Genomic DNA, 18344 nt, shown 5'->3' on the forward strand with positions numbered 1-18344 from the left:
AGAGACTGTGTAACACGAGTCTGTGCAACATAAGGAACTGTGTAACACGAGGACCTGTGTAACACAAGAGTCTGTGCAACACGAGGACCTGTGTAACACGAGAGACTGTGTAACACGAGTCTGTGCAACATAAGGAACTGTGTAACACGAGAGTCTGTGTAACACGAGAAACTGTGTAACACGAGAGTCTGTGTAACACGAGAGACTGTGTAACACGAGAAACTGTGTAACACGAGAGTCTGTAACACGAGAGACTGTGTAACACGAGAGACTGTGTAACACGAGAGACTGTGTAACACGAGGACCTGTGCAACACGAGAGTCTGTGTAACACGAGGACCTGTGCAACACGAGAGACTGTGTAACACGAGGACCTGTGCAACACGAGAGTCTGTGTAACACGAGGACCTGTGCAACACGAGAGACTGTGTAACACGAGGACCTGTGCAACACGAGAGACTGTGTAACACGAGGACCTGTGCAACACGAGGACCTGTGCAACACGAGAACCTGTGCAACACGAGAGACTGTGTAACACGAGGACCTGTGCAACACGAGGACCTGTGCAACACGAGGACCTGTGTAACACGAGGACATGTGTAACACGAGGACCTGTGCAACACGAGAGACTGTGTAACACGAGGACCTGTGCAACACGAGAGATTGTGCAACACGAGGACCTGTGCAACACGAGGACCTGTGTAACACGAGGACATGTGTAACACGAGAGACTGTGTAACACGAGAGACTGTGTAACACGAGGACCTGTGCAACACGAGGACCTGTGCAACACGAGGACATGTGTAACACGAGGACCTGTGCAACACGAGGACCTGTGCAACACGAGGACATGTGTAACACGAGAGACTGTGCAACACGAGGACCTGTGCAACACGACAGACTGTGTAACATGAGGACCTGTGTAACATAAGAAACTGTGTAACGTTGGGGTGATTTCCATACACGGTTATACGTTTTAATATGAGATTGATGAAGTGACCGGGGGAGTGATGGACAGTGGTCAGAGGGTGTTATAGCGGCTGGACAGTGGTCAGAGGGTGTTATAGCGGCTGGACAGTGGTCAGAGGGTGTTATAGCGGCTGGACAGTGGTCAGAGGGTGTTATAGCGGCTGGACAGTGGTCAGAGGGTGTTATAGCGGCTGGACAGTGGTCAGAGGGTGTTATAGCGGCTGGACAGTGGTCAGAGGGTGTTATAGCGGCTGGACAGTGGTCAGAGGGTGTTATAGCGGCTGGACAGTGGTCAGAGGGTGTTATAGCGGCTGGACAGTGGTCAGAGGGTGTTATAGCGGCTGGACAGTGGTCAGAGGGTGTTATAGCGGCTGGACAGTGGTCAGAGGGTGTTATAGCGGCTGGACAGTGGTCAGAGGGTGTTATAGCGGCTGGACAGTGGTCAGAGGGTGTTATAGCGGCTGGACAGTGGTCAGAGGGTGTTATAGCGGCTGGACAGTGGTCAGAGGGTGTTATAGCGGCTGGACATAAGATGATGGGATGTAGCCCTCGTCGCCGTTGGCCTTGACGACCCTCATCCAGCCGTCTCCTTGATCCTCCTCGATGGCGCTGAGCTGGTCTCCAGGGTTGATGGCCAGAGTGCCCTCGTCTTTGCCTGGACACAAAGGATGACCACATGACCACGCTCTTCCTCACACACAGGGGGCGCTCTTCCTCTCACACACACAGGGGGCGCTCTTCCTCTCACACACAGAGGGGGCGCTCTTCCTCACACACACAGAGGGGGCGCTCTTCCTCACACACACGGGGGGCACTCTTCCTCTCACACACAGGGGGCGCTCTTCCTCTCACACACACAGGGGGCGCTCTTCCTCTCACACACACGGGGGGCACTCTTCCTCTCACACACAGGGGGCGCTCTTCCTCTCACACACAGGGGGCGCTCTTCCTCTCACACACACACAGGGGGCGCTCTTCCTCTCACACACACACAGGGGGCGCTCTTCCTCTCACACACACAGGGGGCGCTCTTCCTCTCACACACACAGGGGGCGCTCTTCCTCACACACACAGGGGGCGCTCTTCCTCACACACACACGGGGGGCGCTCTTCCTCTCACACACACAGGGGGCGCTCTTCCTCTCACACACAGGGGGCGCTCTTCCTCTCACACACACAGGGGGCGCTCTTCCTCTCACACACACAGGGGGCGCTCTTCCTCTCACACACGGGGGGCGCTCTTCCTCTCTCACACACAGGGGGCGCTCTTCCTCTCACACACACAGGGGGCGCTCTTCCTCTCACACACAGGGGGCGCTCTTCCTCTCACACACAGGGGGCGCTCTTCCTCTCACACACACAGGGGGCGCTCTTCCTCTCACACACAGGGGGCGCTCTTCCTCTCACACAGGGGGCGCTCTTCCTCTCACACACACAGGGGGCGCTCTTCCTCTCTCACACAGGGGGCGCTCTTCCTCTCTCACACAGGGGGCGCTCTTCCTCTCACACACACGGGGGGCGCTCTTCCTCTCTCACACAGGGGGCGCTCTTCCTCTCACACACACAGGGGGCGCTCTTCCTCTCTCACACACAGGGGGCGCTCTTCCTCTCACACAGGGGGCGCTCTTCCTCTCACACACACAGGGGGCGCTCTTCCTCTCACACACAGGGGGCGCTCTTCCTCACACACACACGGGGGGCGCTCTTCCTCACACACACACGGGGGGCGCTCTTCCTCTCACACACACAGGGGGCGCTCTTCCTCTCACACACAGGGGGCGCTCTTCCTCTCTCACACACAGGGGGCGTTCTTTCTCTCTCACACACAGGGGGCGCTCTTCACAGGGGGTGTTACCATCGAAGGCGTAGAGCACTGTGTACTGGCTGCTCACGTCCTCAAACTCGGTGAAGTCGGTGTAGAGACTGACCGCGGGCGTGTCCTCGGGCGGGTCAGGGAACTCCTCTGGGTCACTGACTCTGTGGGACAGACACATGGAGCACGCTCAGCGTCTGTGGTACTCTTACTTTATACTTATATGATGAGAGGAAGGAGAGCCCAGCATCACCCACAGGGGGCGCCAGCGAGCTAAAGTGACACCCGCGTTTAGAAAAGGAGGATCATGGTCAAAGTAGCAGATCAGAGATGAGCTGGCCCCGCCCTCTGTGTGATGTCACAGAGATGAGCTGGCCCCGCCCTCTGTGTGATGTCACAGAGATGAGCTGGCCCCGCCCTCTGTATGATGTCACAGAGATGAGCTGGCCCCGCCCTCTGTATGATGTCAGAGAGATGAGCAGGCCCCGCCCTCTGTATGATGTCACAGAGATGAGCTGGCCCCGCCCTCTGTGTGATGTCACAGAGATGAGCTGGCCCCGCCCTCTGTATGGTATGATGTCACAGAGATGAGCTGGCCCCGCCCCCTCTATGATGTCACAGAGACGAGCTGGCCCCGCCCCCTCTATGATGTCACAGCCTTACGTGTGCTGGTTGTGGTCCGGGCTGGAAGAGTCTTCTCCTCCCAACGCTTCTGAGAGCCATGTCTGCAGAACAAGACTCAGGTCAGACATGTCCATGTCCATGTCCATGTCCATGGACATGGACATGGACATGGACATGGACATGGACATGGACATGGACATGGACATGGACATGGACATGACATGACATGACATGACATGTCACTTTATGATCCATTATTACGCCCAATGTTTTTGTCATTAAGAATAAATCAACATTTGCTTGTTCTTAGATTAGAACGTTTCCTTCATGTCTGAGACAAAGAACGTCTGATACTGTGTTTGTCCATCAGAGCCACACCACCATGTCCAAGACTCAGGAGGAGAGGAGGAGGAGGAGGAGGAGGAGGAGGAGGAGGAGGAGGAGGAGCAGGAGGAGAGGAGGAGGAGGAGAGGAAGAGAGGAGGAGAGGAGGAGAGGAAAAGAGGAGGAGGAGGAGGTGGGTGAACCATGCAGTTTGTCTGAGCGCTTCAGCTCTGGTTTAAGTGTAAGTTATGTCATGTTAAGTTTAATATAAAGCATTCACTTGGTGTTCTTTCTGTAAAGATGAACACTGTTTTCTCATTGGCTGCTGCTCATTGGCCGCTGCTCATTGGCCGCTGCTCATTGGCCGCTGCTCATTGGCCGCTGCTCATTGGCCGCTGCTCATTGGCCGCTGCTCATTGGCCGCTGGCTCCGTGTGTCACTAAACGGTCTTTTGTAGCGGAGCCTGTTTGAGTTCTTCTGTCCAGGTGTGGTCTTCACCAGACTGAGCCGACTGGTCAGACTCACCTCGTACTTGACCATCTCTGCTCGCAGCCGCCCGATCTTCTGAGCGGTCTCGTTGATGCTGGGCTCCAGGCTGCTGGGGTCGCCTAACCCGGGGTTAGTGGCATACACGGCCTTCATCTTCTCCAGCGCCTCACTGTAACCAGACAAACGTGTATCTCATACCAGGCTGAACGTAGCTCCGGGCTAAAGCTAACGTGACCTCAGAAACCTGTAGCATCGACGCTAAGGACATGAGGTGTGACTTCCTGGGGCCCCGTGGATTCCACTAGAGCTTATTTCATAATATAAAATGTAAAGCCGCTGTGAGCTGTACCATTAAATGCATTTGGGATTAGATCGTGCTGCAAAACGCCATTATGTAATCACAGAGGCACATGACTCGGGCCCTTTCAGAGGCCACAGGTGCGTCCTCACGGGGCCACCTCACGGGGCCCAAAGCCTGCAGCTTCATGTCCTCTGGAGTATAACAAAAGCATACTTTTCTCATTTGGTTGTTTTTATTGGACTGAAAGCTGTTTTAGCCACTGACATTATCCATTAGCCACTGACATTATCCATTAGCCACTGACATTATCCATTAGCCACTAGCATTATCCATTAGCCACTAGCATTATCCATTAGCCACTAGCATTAGCCACTAGCATTAGTATTATCCATTAGCATTAGCATTATCCATTAGCATTAGCATTAGCATTATCCACTAGCATTATCCACTAGCATTATCCACTAGCATTATCCACTAGCATTAGCAATTAACATTATCCATTAGCATTATCCATTAGCATTATCCATTTGCATTATCCATTTGCATTATCCATTAGCATTATCCACTAGCATTATCCACTAGCATTATCCATTAGCATTATCCATTAGCATTATCCATTTGCATTATCCATTTGCATTATCCATTAGCATTATCCACTAGCATTAGCCATTAGAACGATCCATTAGCCATTAGCATTATCCATCAACATTAGCCCACAAACATCCAGAGGGTTAAAAGTCATAGTTTAGATCTGTCGCCGTGGAGACTGTTCAGAAGCTTTTAACTTTCTATTTTCGCTGAATCTTTGCGTTCGCCCGCGCGTTAGCCCGCGCGTTAGCCCGCGCGTTAGCCCGCGCGTTAGCCCGCGCGTTGTCACCTCCCGTCCTGGGCCTTGTGCAGCTCTTTGGAGAACTCGTCGATCTTGGCCTGGAGCTTCTTCTTCCTCTGCTCTGGAGGAAGATGTGAGAAGTCCTCGGATTCTACGGGCTACAAACAACAAAAAACACGCCACAGCAAACGTATTATTCAGATATGAAGTATTACTGACTTTTACACGCAACGAAACACGTGTGAACGCGTGACGACAGGTTCACATGAACAACCGTCTGAAAGAAGTTAAAACTGCTTTACTTAAATCTGTGGGTGTAATCCCTCATTCGTCCAGAGTGTTCCATTGTAGAAAAAGCTTCAGTTATAGTCATCTGGACTCAAATAGACGTTTCGACTCTCATCCACTCTCATCCTTATTGACAATGACTCTTGGATGAGAGTCGAAACGTCTATTTTTTCTAACTGAGTCTAGATGACTACAACTGAAGCTTTTTCTACAATGCTTTAATTAAAATTATTCATCCCAATTTGAGTAGATTTAGAACGTAGATCAAACGTGGATCTTGATCTTTAACTGACATCGGATCTTTATTTATTTTTGAATGAATTTCCAGGGGTTGAAATGTAAGTTAAAGGCGTTATGGACGATTTTTTGTCCCAAATCTGAGTCTTATTTCCTCGTGGCGTGGACGGTCCATTTGTCCTGCCACGTGTCAATCATAAAACGCACCTATCGCTCACCTGCAGCCGCGTGCAGCTCGTCCCACGTTTCCGCGTGTCTAAGCGCATTGATCTATCATAATATAGTTCCCTCAGTGTACGGGACAAAATGAAGACGGAGAAAGACAGTTCGAGCTGACGCAGAAGTGGACAGAAATCTACGGGAGACGAGAGATGTGATGCGATCCGTTGCGCTAATAAACAAACGCACGTGTGTGTTGTATCGGTCCACACGGGGGAGTGGCATGTGCACGGGGGAGTGGCATGCGCACGGGGGAGTGGCATGCGCACGGGGGAGTGGCATGAGCACGGGGGAGTGGCATGTGCACGGGGGAGTGGCATGTGCACGGGGGAGTGGCATGAGCACGGGGGAGTGGCATGAGCACGGGGGAGTGGCATGAGCACGGGGGAGTGGCATGAGCACGGGGGAGTGGCATGTGCACGGGGGAGTGGCATGTGCACGGGGGAGTGGCATGTGCACGGGGGAGTGGCATGTGCACGGGGGAGTGGCATGAGCACGGGGGAGTGGCATGAGCACGGGGGAGTGGCATGTTCACGGGGGAGTGGCATGAGCACGGGGGAGTGGCATGAGCACGGGGGAGTGGCATGAGCCCGCGGGAGTGACTAAGGCTGAACACCTAGAAGTGTGAGTTCTGAGTGTAAATCTACTGTTGCCCGCCTGTTCAATATATTTCATTTAGAAATCCGTAAACCAAGTAATAAAATAACTACGGCCTAAGTTTCGACCTTAAATAGAAACGGTGGTTCAAGATTCAACCTTCCTGTTGTATATAATGGAATCTTGAATCCCTGGAGAGATCGACGCCCAGAGCATTGGGATGCTAATCAGTTTCACAGGAGAGAGAGAGAGAGAGTCAGGGACAATAGGAGGCCGATAGTTTCTGGTGAAACTATCGGCCCGGTGGGCAGGGCCAACCCAGAGTAGGATAAATATCCGAGTTCCCGGTCTTGATTCTTAGATTGAGAATGACTCTTGGATGAGAGTTGAAACAAATGGTTTTACGTATCGAGTCCAGACGAATACATCTGTTTCTACAATGGAACACTCCTGGACAAATGAGGGATTACGCCGACATGTTTATAAAATCAGGATTCTTAATTTTAAAATTTCAGCAATTTTAAATTAATTTCACTTTGATTAATTTTAAAATTGGCGGATTCATTTTCCCTCTTTATTCCAATAAAATGTAAGACTTTTCTGAACATCCATGTCCAACCCATCAGCAGATTCGTTTGTGCGTAAATCATCAAAATGCTTGAGTGTTAGTAATCATGTGACAAAGCCCGTGAAACCGTAAGTCGCTGCTGCGTGTCGTGTTAGCGTCCCACCACAGCTCGTCTAGACATAAAGAGTGTTACCATGTGTTTCTCCGCCCCTGACGTCTGGACAGAACAGAGACAGAGGACATACATGAGACAGAGGACATACGCTAACAGACACTCTAACATACATGCACCGTTAGCACACTGGAAAGAACATGAGACTGACACGCTAACAGACACGCTAACAGACGCGCTAACAGACGCGCTAACAGACATGCAAACAGACACGCTAACAGACACGCTAACAGACACGCGGGTGAGTATCAATGTTTCCAGGTATCTATGTTCCCCCTTTTCTATAAACGGAGGAACTAAGCTAATACTAGCATAGGCTACTGGTTCAGGTTCCATATCCCCAAACCCTCACCGGGCCCTATGTTCCCCGAGACCTGGGTTTGGGGCATATGCTACTATATTTTATGCTGTAAAACTATAGATTTATGCACAACTTCTGGGGCAGTGGAACCTGAACCAGTAGGCTATGCTAGTATTAGCGTAGGAACATAGGTACTGGGGAATATAGGGCTGACTGACCACCAGACATGCTAACAGACATGCTAACAAACAATCTAACAGACATGCCAACAGACATGCTAACAAACAATCTAACAGACATGCTAACAGACAATCTAACAAACATGCCAACAGACATGCTAACAAACAATCTAACAGACATGCCAACAGACATGCTAACAAACAATCTAACAGACATGCTAACAGACAATCTAACAAACAATCTAACAGACATGCTAACAAACAATCTAACAGACATGCTAACAAACAATCTAACAGACAAGCTAACAGACATGCTAACAAACAATCTAACAGACATGCTAACAGACAATCTAACAGACATGTTAACAGACATGTTAACAGACATGCTAACAAACAATCTAACAGACATGCTAACAGACATGCTAACAGACATGCTAACAAACAATCTAACAGACATGCTAACAGACATGCTAACAGACATGCTAACAGAGCGAAGTGTGTAGAATTCAGGTAAGGGACCGTTAAAGGACACATATGAAGCATTATTTGTGTTGTTATTGGCCTTTAAACGTGCTCTTTAGTTCCTTTACTTTGGCGTCTCTGCGGAGGGAATTACACAGGTGAGATAAACAAAAGCTAGCTTGCCTCTGACATGCTAATTTACCCTCACATTGAATGATTGCGATTCAAAGCAGAAAGGCTCAGAGCGAGTCTGGTGATGATTCATGGACTTAAAAACAGCGCAGGAGCCCGGGGCCGTGTCGTATGACATCACAGATCGGGGGAATTCAGAACGGAGTGTTTTTGATGCTCGGAGGAGAGAGGACCTTCTAAACAGGAGTCATCAAACTGTGAATGAAGCTAAATGCTACGCCAGCTGTGTCTTTTATGATACCCACTGCACGATAAGATTAAAAATAAGATTAGACTTAGACGAGCTACGATTTCTATCAAACGTGATCCTACAACTCATGATGTCACAAAAGTGGGAGATTTGAAGCTGGGTGTTTTTATGAGGCTCAGAGGCACAGGAATGACTAAACGAGCAGCCGCAGGTAAAAATGAAACGCTGGTCACGCATTCGTAGCATTTTGGGAGCAGGAGCCGGCTTGTTCTGGGCAGGTCCCTGCAGCCGGGGCCCCTGAGGCTCCGGGGCTCTGGAATGTGCGCGCTCTCTCACTCACACTTGGCTGAAAACAAAGCGCCCCGCTGCATTGTGGGGCCGCGAGCCACTTCTCAAAAGCAGCGACGGCGTTTTGGTTAATGTTTCCGCAGATATCGGTATCGGCCAGTCGTTGAGCGTTTTGCCGATATTTCTTTCTCTTTGTTTTGCGTCAGACTAATGAGAACGAATACGAACGAACGGGGAGGCCAATTAAATATGTGAAGTGTGATCGTATAATCGGCATCAGTAAATATCGGTAATCGGCCGCGACAGTAAGACATATCGGATATCGGTATTGGCTCAACAACAACAACAAAATCACGAGACTTATTCTGTTTGCAGACAATTGTATATTAAGTTCTGAACACATGGTTAGAACGTTTTATTGTTTTTGTTTGTTTGATCAGCACTTGCGCCCCCCGCTGGTCCAACAACAGCACTACATTCTAAAGCGGAAGAAAATCAAGAAATAACGGGACCTTTGTTTGAGAACCGTGTGTAATGTCACAATTCTGTTATTATTGAGATATTTCAAGGTAACAAGTAGGAAGACTATGTGACAGAATGGATTTTAGCGCCGTAAGAAGCGTTTTCAGTTCCTGGTGCTTTTTCTTTTTAGTTCCAGTCCCCGTTCGATGCGTCAGGGTTTTCAGTCATCACATTTCAACGTTTATTTAGTTGTAATGTATTCAAAGAGCCTCAATGTACACGAGAAATAAAGGTTTGACTGGTGGAATACTAAAATATCACTTGCATATATTATATTATGTGTCTGAGACGTGTGGAACTGGAGGAGAATCTGGTTTGTAGCGATAAAAAGTGTATTTCCTTCAGCTTCAGGCGTTTAATTCACTCCGATGTTTTTCCTTGTTCGTTTTTGACTTAATTCTGTACAATTCTGATGTCAAGCCAAATGATCTGCCAGTGGAGGTAAAGCTATTTCCTGTCATTTCAAGTTTAATTCTCTAGTAAACAGGCGTTTAGATAGAGCCCCTTCTTCCCGTATTTTGGATGGGGTATTTTAAAATGTGGACGGGCATTTTCGAGTGCAGGGACGGCCATTTTATTAATAAATCTTAGAAAAAAGGGAATATTATCATTAAATCGGGTCAGGAAGCATTTGATGATAGTCCGCCATGACAGTTTACTGTTTACGAGTGAAAATTTGCATGCTGCGCGCTGATTGGTCAACGGAATTTGTGTGCTTGACTCCGATTGGCTGCCGAGCCGTGGTCCGGAAAATGCAGAAACTACTTGTTTTTTCGCCCAGTCGGCCCCCAGACAAAAATTATTTGGACGGGGTGTTTTCAAATCCTATCTAAATGCCTGTTTGTGACCAGATGGAAATGTCCTCAAACATTTTAAGGCTTTCATTTTCATGTTTTGAGGTGTATTTTCTTATTTAAAGAGACCAACATTGAGGACAAACTGGGACTAACTGGGGGTCCCGAGGTAGAGGACACAGATGTGAGAGCTGTATGGTGGGCCGTCCCGAGGTAGAGGACACAGATGTGAGAGCTGTATGGTGGGCCGTCCCGAGGTAGAGGACACAGATGTGAGAGCTGTATGGTGGGCCGTCCCGAGGTAGAGGTCACAGATGTGAGAGCTGTATGGTGGGCCGTCCCGAGGTAGAGGACATAGATGTGAGAGCTGTATGGTGGGCCGTCCCGAGGTAGAGGACACAGAAGTGAGAGCTGTATGGTGGGCCGTCCCGAGGTAGAGGTCACAGATGTGAGAGCTGTATGGTGGGCCGTCCCGAGGTAGAGGACATAGATGTGAGAGCTGTATGGTGGGCCGTCCCGAGGTAGAGGACACAGAAGTGAGAGCTGTATGGTGGGCCGTCCCGAGGTAGAGGTCACAGATGTGAGAGCTGTATGGTGGGCCGTCCCGAGGTAGAGGACACAGATGTGAGAGCTGTATGGTGGGCCGTCCCGAGGTAGAGGACACTGATGTGAGAGCTGTATGGTGGGCCGTCCCGAGGTAGAGGACACAGATGTGAGAGCTGTATGGTGGGCCGTCCCGAGGTAGAGGACACAGATGTGAGAGCTGTATGGTGGGCCGTCCCGAGGTAGAGGTGAGAGCTGTATGGTGGGCCGTCCCGAGGTAGAGGACACAGATGTGAGAGCTGTATGGTGGGCCGTCCCGAGGTAGAGGACACAGATGTGAGAGCTGTATGGTGGGCCGTCCCGAGGTAGAGGACACTGATGTGAGAGCTGTATGGTGGGCCGTCCCGAGGTAGAGGACACAGATGTGAGAGCTGTATGGTGGGCCGTCCCGAGGTAGAGGACACAGATGTGAGAGCTGTATGGTGGGCCGTCCCGAGGTAGAGGTCACAGATGTGAGAGCTGTATGGTGGGCCGTCCCGAGGTAGAGGACACAGATGTGAGAGCTGTATGGTGGGCCGTCCCGAGGTAGAGGACACAGATGTGAGAGCTGTATGGTGGGCCGTCCCGAGGTAGAGGTCACAGATGTGAGAGCTGTATGGTGGGCCGTCCCGAGGTAGAGGACATAGATGTGAGAGCTGTATGGTGGGCCGTCCCGAGGTAGAGGACACAGAAGTGAGAGCTGTATGGTGGGCCGTCCCGAGGTAGAGGTCACAGATGTGAGAGCTGTATGGTGGGCCGTCCCGAGGTAGAGGACATAGATGTGAGAGCTGTATGGTGGGCCGTCCCGAGGTAGAGGACATAGATGTGAGAGCTGTATGGTGGGCCGTCCCGAGGTAGAGGTCACAGATGTGAGAGCTGTATGGTGGGCCGTCACGAGGTAGAGGACATAGATGTGAGAGCTGTATGGTGGGCCGTCCCGAGGTAGAGGACACAGAAGTGAGAGCTGTATGGTGGGCCGTCCCGAGGTAGAGGACACTGATGTGAGAGCTGTATGGTGGGCCGTCCCGAGGTAGAGGACACAGATGTGAGAGCTGTATGGTGGGCCGTCCCGAGGTAGAGGACACAGATGTGAGAGCTGTATGGTGGGCCGTCCCGAGGTAGAGGACACAGATGTGAGAGCTGTATGGTGGGCCGTCCCGAGGTAGAGGACACTGATGTGAGAGCTGTATGGTGGGCCGTCCCGAGGTAGAGGACACAGACGTGAGAGCTGTATGGTGGGCCGTCCCGAGGTAGAGGACACAGATGTGAGAGCTGTATGGTGGGCCGTCCCGAGGTAGAGGACACTGATGTGAGAGCTGTATGGTGGGCCATCCCGAGGTAGAGGACACAGATGTGAGAGCTGTATGGTGGGCCGTCCCGAGGTAGAGGACACTGATGTGAGAGCTGTATGGTGGGCCGTCCCGAGGTAGAGGACACAGATGTGAGAGCTGTATGGTGGGCCGTCCCGAGGTAGAGGACACAGATGTGAGAGCTGTATGGTGGGCCGTCCCGAGGTAGAGGACACAGATGTGAGAGCTGTATGGTGGGCCATCCCGAGGTAGAGGACACAGATGTGAGAGCTGTATGGTGGGCCGTCCCGAGGTAGAGGACACAGATGTGAGAGCTGTATGGTGGGCCGTCCCGAGGTAGAGGACACAGATGTGAGAGCTGTATGGTGGGCCGTCCCGAGGTAGAGGACACTGATGTGAGAGCTGTATGGTGGGCCGTCCCGAGGTAGAGGACACAGATGTGAGAGCTGTATGGTGGGCCGTCCCGAGGTAGAGGTGAGAGCTGTATGGTGGGCCGTCCCGAGGTAGAGGACACAGATGTGAGAGCTGTATGGTGGGCCGTCCCGAGGTAGAGGACACTGATGTGAGAGCTGTATGGTGGGCCGTCCCGAGGTAGAGGACACAGATGTGAGAGCTGTATGGTGGGCCGTCCCGAGGTAGAGGACACTGATGTGAGAGCTGTATGGTGGGCCGTCCCGAGGTAGAGGACACAGATGTGAGAGCTGTATGGTGGGCCGTCCCGAGGTAGAGGACACAGATGTGAGAGCTGTATGGTGGGCCGTCCCGAGGTAGAGGACACAGATGTGAGAGCTGTATGGTGGGCCATCCCGAGGTAGAGGACACAGATGTGAGAGCTGTATGGTGGGCCGTCCCGAGGTAGAGGACACAGATGTGAGAGCTGTATGGTGGGCCGTCCCGAGGTAGAGGACACAGATGTGAGAGCTGTATGGTGGGCCGTCCCGAGGTAGAGGACACTGATGTGAGAGCTGTATGGTGGGCCGTCCCGAGGTAGAGGACACAGATGTGAGAGCTGTATGGTGGGCCGTCCCGAGGTAGAGGTGAGAGCTGTATGGTGGGCCGTCCCGAGGTAGAGGACACAGATGTGAGAGCTGTATGGTGGGCCGTCCCGAGGTAGAGGACACTGATGTGAGAGCTGTATGGTGGGCCGTCCCGAGGTAGAGGACACAGATGTGAGAGCTGTATGGTGGGCCGTCCCGAGGTAGAGGACACAGATGTGAGAGCTGTATGGTGGGCCGTCCCGAGGTAGAGGACACAGATGTGAGAGCTGTATGGTGGGCCGTCCCGAGGTAGAGGACACAGATGTGAGAGCTGTATGGTGGGCCGTCCCGAGGTAGAGGACACTGATGTGACAGCTGTATGGTGGGCCATCCCGAGGTAGAGGACACTGATGTGAGAGCTGTATGGTGGGCCATCCCGAGGTAGAGGACACAGATGTGAGAGCTGTATGGTGGGCCGTCCCGAGGTAGAGGACACAGATGTGAGAGCTGTATGGTGGGCCATCCCGAGGTAGAGGACACAGATGTGAGAGCTGTATGGTGGGCCGTCCCGAGGTAGAGGACACTGATGTGAGAGCTGTATGGTGGGCCGTCCCGAGGTAGAGGACACAGATGTGAGAGCTGTATGGTGGGCCGTCCCGAGGTAGAGGACACAGATGTGAGAGCTGTATGGTGGGCCGTCCCGAGGTAGAGGTGAGAGCTGTATGGTGGGCCGTCCCGAGGTAGAGGACACAGATGTGAGAGCTGTATGGTGGGCCGTCCCGAGGTAGAGGACACTGATGTGAGAGCTGTATGGTGGGCCGTCCCGAGGTAGAGGACACAGATGTGAGAGCTGTATGGTGGGCCGTCCCGAGGTAGAGGACACAGATGTGAGAGCTGTATGGTGGGCCGTCCCGAGGTAGAGGACACAGATGTGAGAGCTGTATGGTGGGCCGTCCCGAGGTAGAGGACACAGATGTGAGAGCTGTATGGTGGGCCGTCCCGAGGTAGAGGACACTGATGTGAGAGCTGTATGGTGGGCCGTCCCGAGGTAGAGGACACAGATGTGAGAGCTGTATGGTGGGCCGTCCCGAGGTAGAGGACACAGATGTGAGAGCTGTATGGTGGGCCGTCCCGAGGTAGAGGACACAGATGTGAGAGCTGTATGGTGGGCCGTCCCGAGGTAGAGGACACAGATGTGAGAGCTGTATGGTGGGCCGTCCCGAGGTAGAGGACACTGATGTGAGAGCTGTATGGTGGGCCGTCCCGAGGTAGAGGACACAGATGTGAGAGCTGTATGGTGGGCCGTCCCGAGGTAGAGGACACAGATGTGAGAGCTGTATGGTGGGCCGTCCCGAGGTAGAGGACACTGATGTGAGAGCTGTATGGTGGGCCGTCCCGAGGTAGAGGACACAGATGTGAGAGCTGTATGGTGGGCCGTCCCGAGGTAGAGGACACAGATGTGAGAGCTGTATGGTGGGCCGTCCCGAGGTAGAGGACACAGATGTGAGAGCTGTATGGTGGGCCGTCCCGAGGTAGAGGACACTGCCCGAGGTAGAGGACACAGATGTGAGAGCTGTATGGTGGGCCGTCCCGAGGTAGAGGACACTGATGTGAAAGCTGTATGGTGGGCCGTCCCGAGGTAGAGGACACAGATGTGAGAGCTGTATGGTGGGCCGTCCCGAGGTAGAGGACACAGATGTGAGAGCTGTATGGTGGGCCGTCCCGAGGTAGAGGACACAGATGTGAGAGCTGTATGGTGGGCCGTCCCGAGGTAGAGGACACAGATGTGAGAGCTGTATGGTGGGCCGTCCCGAGGTAGAGGACACTGATGTGAGAGCTGTATGGTGGGCCGTCCCGAGGTAGAGGACACAGATGTGAGAGCTGTATGGTGGGCCGTCCCGAGGTAGAGGTGAGAGCTGTATGGTGGGCCGTCCCGAGGTAGAGGACACAGATGTGAGAGCTGTATGGTGGGCCGTCCCGAGGTAGAGGACACTGATGTGAGAGCTGTATGGTGGGCCGTCCCGAGGTAGAGGACACAGATGTGAGAGCTGTATGGTGGGCCGTCCCGAGGTAGAGGACACTGATGTGAGAGCTGTATGGTGGGCCGTCCCGAGGTAGAGGACACAGATGTGAGAGCTGTATGGTGGGCCGTCCCGAGGTAGAGGACACAGATGTGAGAGCTGTATGGTGGGCCGTCCCGAGGTAGAGGACACAGATGTGAGAGCTGTATGGTGGGCCATCCCGAGGTAGAGGACACAGATGTGAGAGCTGTATGGTGGGCCGTCCCGAGGTAGAGGACACAGATGTGAGAGCTGTATGGTGGGCCGTCCCGAGGTAGAGGACACAGATGTGAGAGCTGTATGGTGGGCCGTCCCGAGGTAGAGGACACTGATGTGAGAGCTGTATGGTGGGCCGTCCCGAGGTAGAGGACACAGATGTGAGAGCTGTATGGTGGGCCGTCCCGAGGTAGAGGTGAGAGCTGTATGGTGGGCCGTCCCGAGGTAGAGGACACAGATGTGAGAGCTGTATGGTGGGCCGTCCCGAGGTAGAGGACACTGATGTGAGAGCTGTATGGTGGGCCGTCCCGAGGTAGAGGACACAGATGTGAGAGCTGTATGGTGGGCCGTCCCGAGGTAGAGGACACAGATGTGAGAGCTGTATGGTGGGCCGTCCCGAGGTAGAGGACACAGATGTGAGAGCTGTATGGTGGGCCGTCCCGAGGTAGAGGACACAGATGTGAGAGCTGTATGGTGGGCCGTCCCGAGGTAGAGGACACTGATGTGACAGCTGTATGGTGGGCCATCCCGAGGTAGAGGACACTGATGTGAGAGCTGTATGGTGGGCCATCCCGAGGTAGAGGACACAGATGTGAGAGCTGTATGGTGGGCCGTCCCGAGGTAGAGGACACAGATGTGAGAGCTGTATGGTGGGCCATCCCGAGGTAGAGGACACAGATGTGAGAGCTGTATGGTGGGCCGTCCCGAGGTAGAGGACACTGATGTGAGAGCTGTATGGTGGGCCGTCCCGAGGTAGAGGACACAGATGTGAGAGCTGTATGGTGGGCCGTCCCGAGGTAGAGGACACAGATGTGAGAGCTGTATGGTGGGCCGTCCCGAGGTAGAGGTGAGAGCTGTATGGTGGGCCGTCCCGAGGTAGAGGACACAGATGTGAGAGCTGTATGGTGGGCCGTCCCGAGGTAGAGGACACTGATGTGAGAGCTGTATGGTGGGCCGTCCCGAGGTAGAGGACACAGATGTGAGAGCTGTATGGTGGGCCGTCCCGAGGTAGAGGACACAGATGTGAGAGCTGTATGGTGGGCCGTCCCGAGGTAGAGGACACAGATGTGAGAGCTGTATGGTGGGCCGTCCCGAGGTAGAGGACACAGATGTGAGAGCTGTATGGTGGGCCGTCCCGAGGTAGAGGACACTGATGTGAGAGCTGTATGGTGGGCCGTCCCGAGGTAGAGGACACAGATGTGAGAGCTGTATGGTGGGCCGTCCCGAGGTAGAGGACACAGATGTGAGAGCTGTATGGTGGGCCGTCCCGAGGTAGAGGACACAGATGTGAGAGCTGTATGGTGGGCCGTCCCGAGGTAGAGGACACAGATGTGAGAGCTGTATGGTGGGCCGTCCCGAGGTAGAGGACACTGATGTGAGAGCTGTATGGTGGGCCGTCCCGAGGTAGAGGACACAGATGTGAGAGCTGTATGGTGGGCCGTCCCGAGGTAGAGGACACAGATGTGAGAGCTGTATGGTGGGCCGTCCCGAGGTAGAGGACACTGATGTGAGAGCTGTATGGTGGGCCGTCCCGAGGTAGAGGACACAGATGTGAGAGCTGTATGGTGGGCCGTCCCGAGGTAGAGGACACAGATGTGAGAGCTGTATGGTGGGCCGTCCCGAGGTAGAGGACACAGATGTGAGAGCTGTATGGTGGGCCGTCCCGAGGTAGAGGACACTGCCCGAGGTAGAGGACACAGATGTGAGAGCTGTATGGTGGGCCGTCCCGAGGTAGAGGACACTGATGTGAAAGCTGTATGGTGGGCCGTCCCGAGGTAGAGGACACAGATGTGAGAGCTGTATGGTGGGCCGTCCCGAGGTAGAGGACACAGATGTGAGAGCTGTATGGTGGGCCGTCCCGAGGTAGAGGACACAGATGTGAGAGCTGTATGGTGGGCCGTCCCGAGGTAGAGGACACAGATGTGAGAGCTGTATGGTGGGCCGTCCCGAGGTAGAGGACACTGATGTGAGAGCTGTATGGTGGGCCGTCCCGAGGTAGAGGACACAGATGTGAGAGCTGTATGGTGGGCCGTCCCGAGGTAGAGGACACAGATGTGAGAGCTGTATGGTGGGCCGTCCCGAGGTAGAGGACACTGATGTGAGAGCTGTATGGTGGGCCGTCCCGAGGTAGAGGACACAGATGTGAGAGCTGTATGGTGGGCCGTCCCGAGGTAGAGGACACAGATGTGAGAGCTGTATGGTGGGCCGTCCCGAGGTAGAGGACACAGATGTGAGAGCTGTATGGTGGGCCGTCCCGAGGTAGAGGACACAGATGTGAGAGCTGTATGGTGGGCCGTCCCGAGGTAGAGGACACAGATGTGAGAGCTGTATGGTGGGCCGTCCCGAGGTAGAGGACGGGCCCAGCGTCACTAACAGTGTAATGGGACGTACCTTGTGCTTCTTGCTGAAGAGCCACAGCTTGGTCTTGACTTTGGGCGGGTTCAGACTGGACTCGGACGTCGCGGGTTTGATTCCCTGAGAGTAGTCCTCGAACTCCACGTCCGCGGGCCGCTCGAAGCCCGACTTGTGCTGCTCTATGAAGAGGAGGGAGTCCTGCGGAAGAGGCACGGGTCAACACGGGTCAACACGGGTCAACACGGGTCAATACAAGTCAACACGGTTCAACACGAGTCAACACGGGTCAGCACGGGTCAACACGAGTCAACACGGGTCAGCACGGGACAGCACGGGTCAGCAATGGTCAACACGGGTCAGCACGGGTCAACACGAGTCAACACGAGTCAACACGGGTCAGCAGGGGTCAGCACGAGTCAACACGGTTCAACACGGGTCAACACGGGTCAACACGGGTCAACACGGGTCAGCACGGGTCAGCACGGGTC

General features: G+C 53.5%; 1 protein-coding gene across 2 annotated transcripts in view; it reads right to left on the minus strand.

Annotated features, from left to right (window-relative positions):
* Positions 1-951: 951 nt before the first annotated feature.
* Positions 952-18344, minus strand: part of trip10b (thyroid hormone receptor interactor 10b) — a 37492-nt gene continuing 20099 nt past the window's right edge. Inside the window, exons 9-15 of one of the 2 annotated variants that reach the window (XM_072463939.1) lie at positions 17893-18054; positions 7450-7473; positions 5396-5505; positions 4254-4386; positions 3445-3506; positions 2824-2945; positions 952-1623 (exon numbers count right to left, since the gene is read on the minus strand). In XM_072463939.1, coding sequence (XP_072320040.1) covers positions 1481-1623; positions 2824-2945; positions 3445-3506; positions 4254-4386; positions 5396-5505; positions 7450-7473; positions 17893-18054 — 756 coding nt within the window. In that variant the 3' untranslated portion in view covers positions 952-1480. The remainder of the gene's footprint in view (positions 1624-2823; positions 2946-3444; positions 3507-4253; positions 4387-5395; positions 5506-7449; positions 7474-17892; positions 18055-18344) is intronic. The other variant, XM_072463937.1, reaches the window with a different exon arrangement.

The sequence above is a fragment of the Eucyclogobius newberryi genome, unplaced genomic scaffold (assembly GCF_026437365.1).
Source record: "Eucyclogobius newberryi isolate DKJ021-1_F unplaced genomic scaffold, fEucNew1.0.hap1 SCAF_4, whole genome shotgun sequence".
Classification (NCBI taxonomy): domain Eukaryota; kingdom Metazoa; phylum Chordata; class Actinopteri; order Gobiiformes; family Gobiidae; genus Eucyclogobius; species Eucyclogobius newberryi.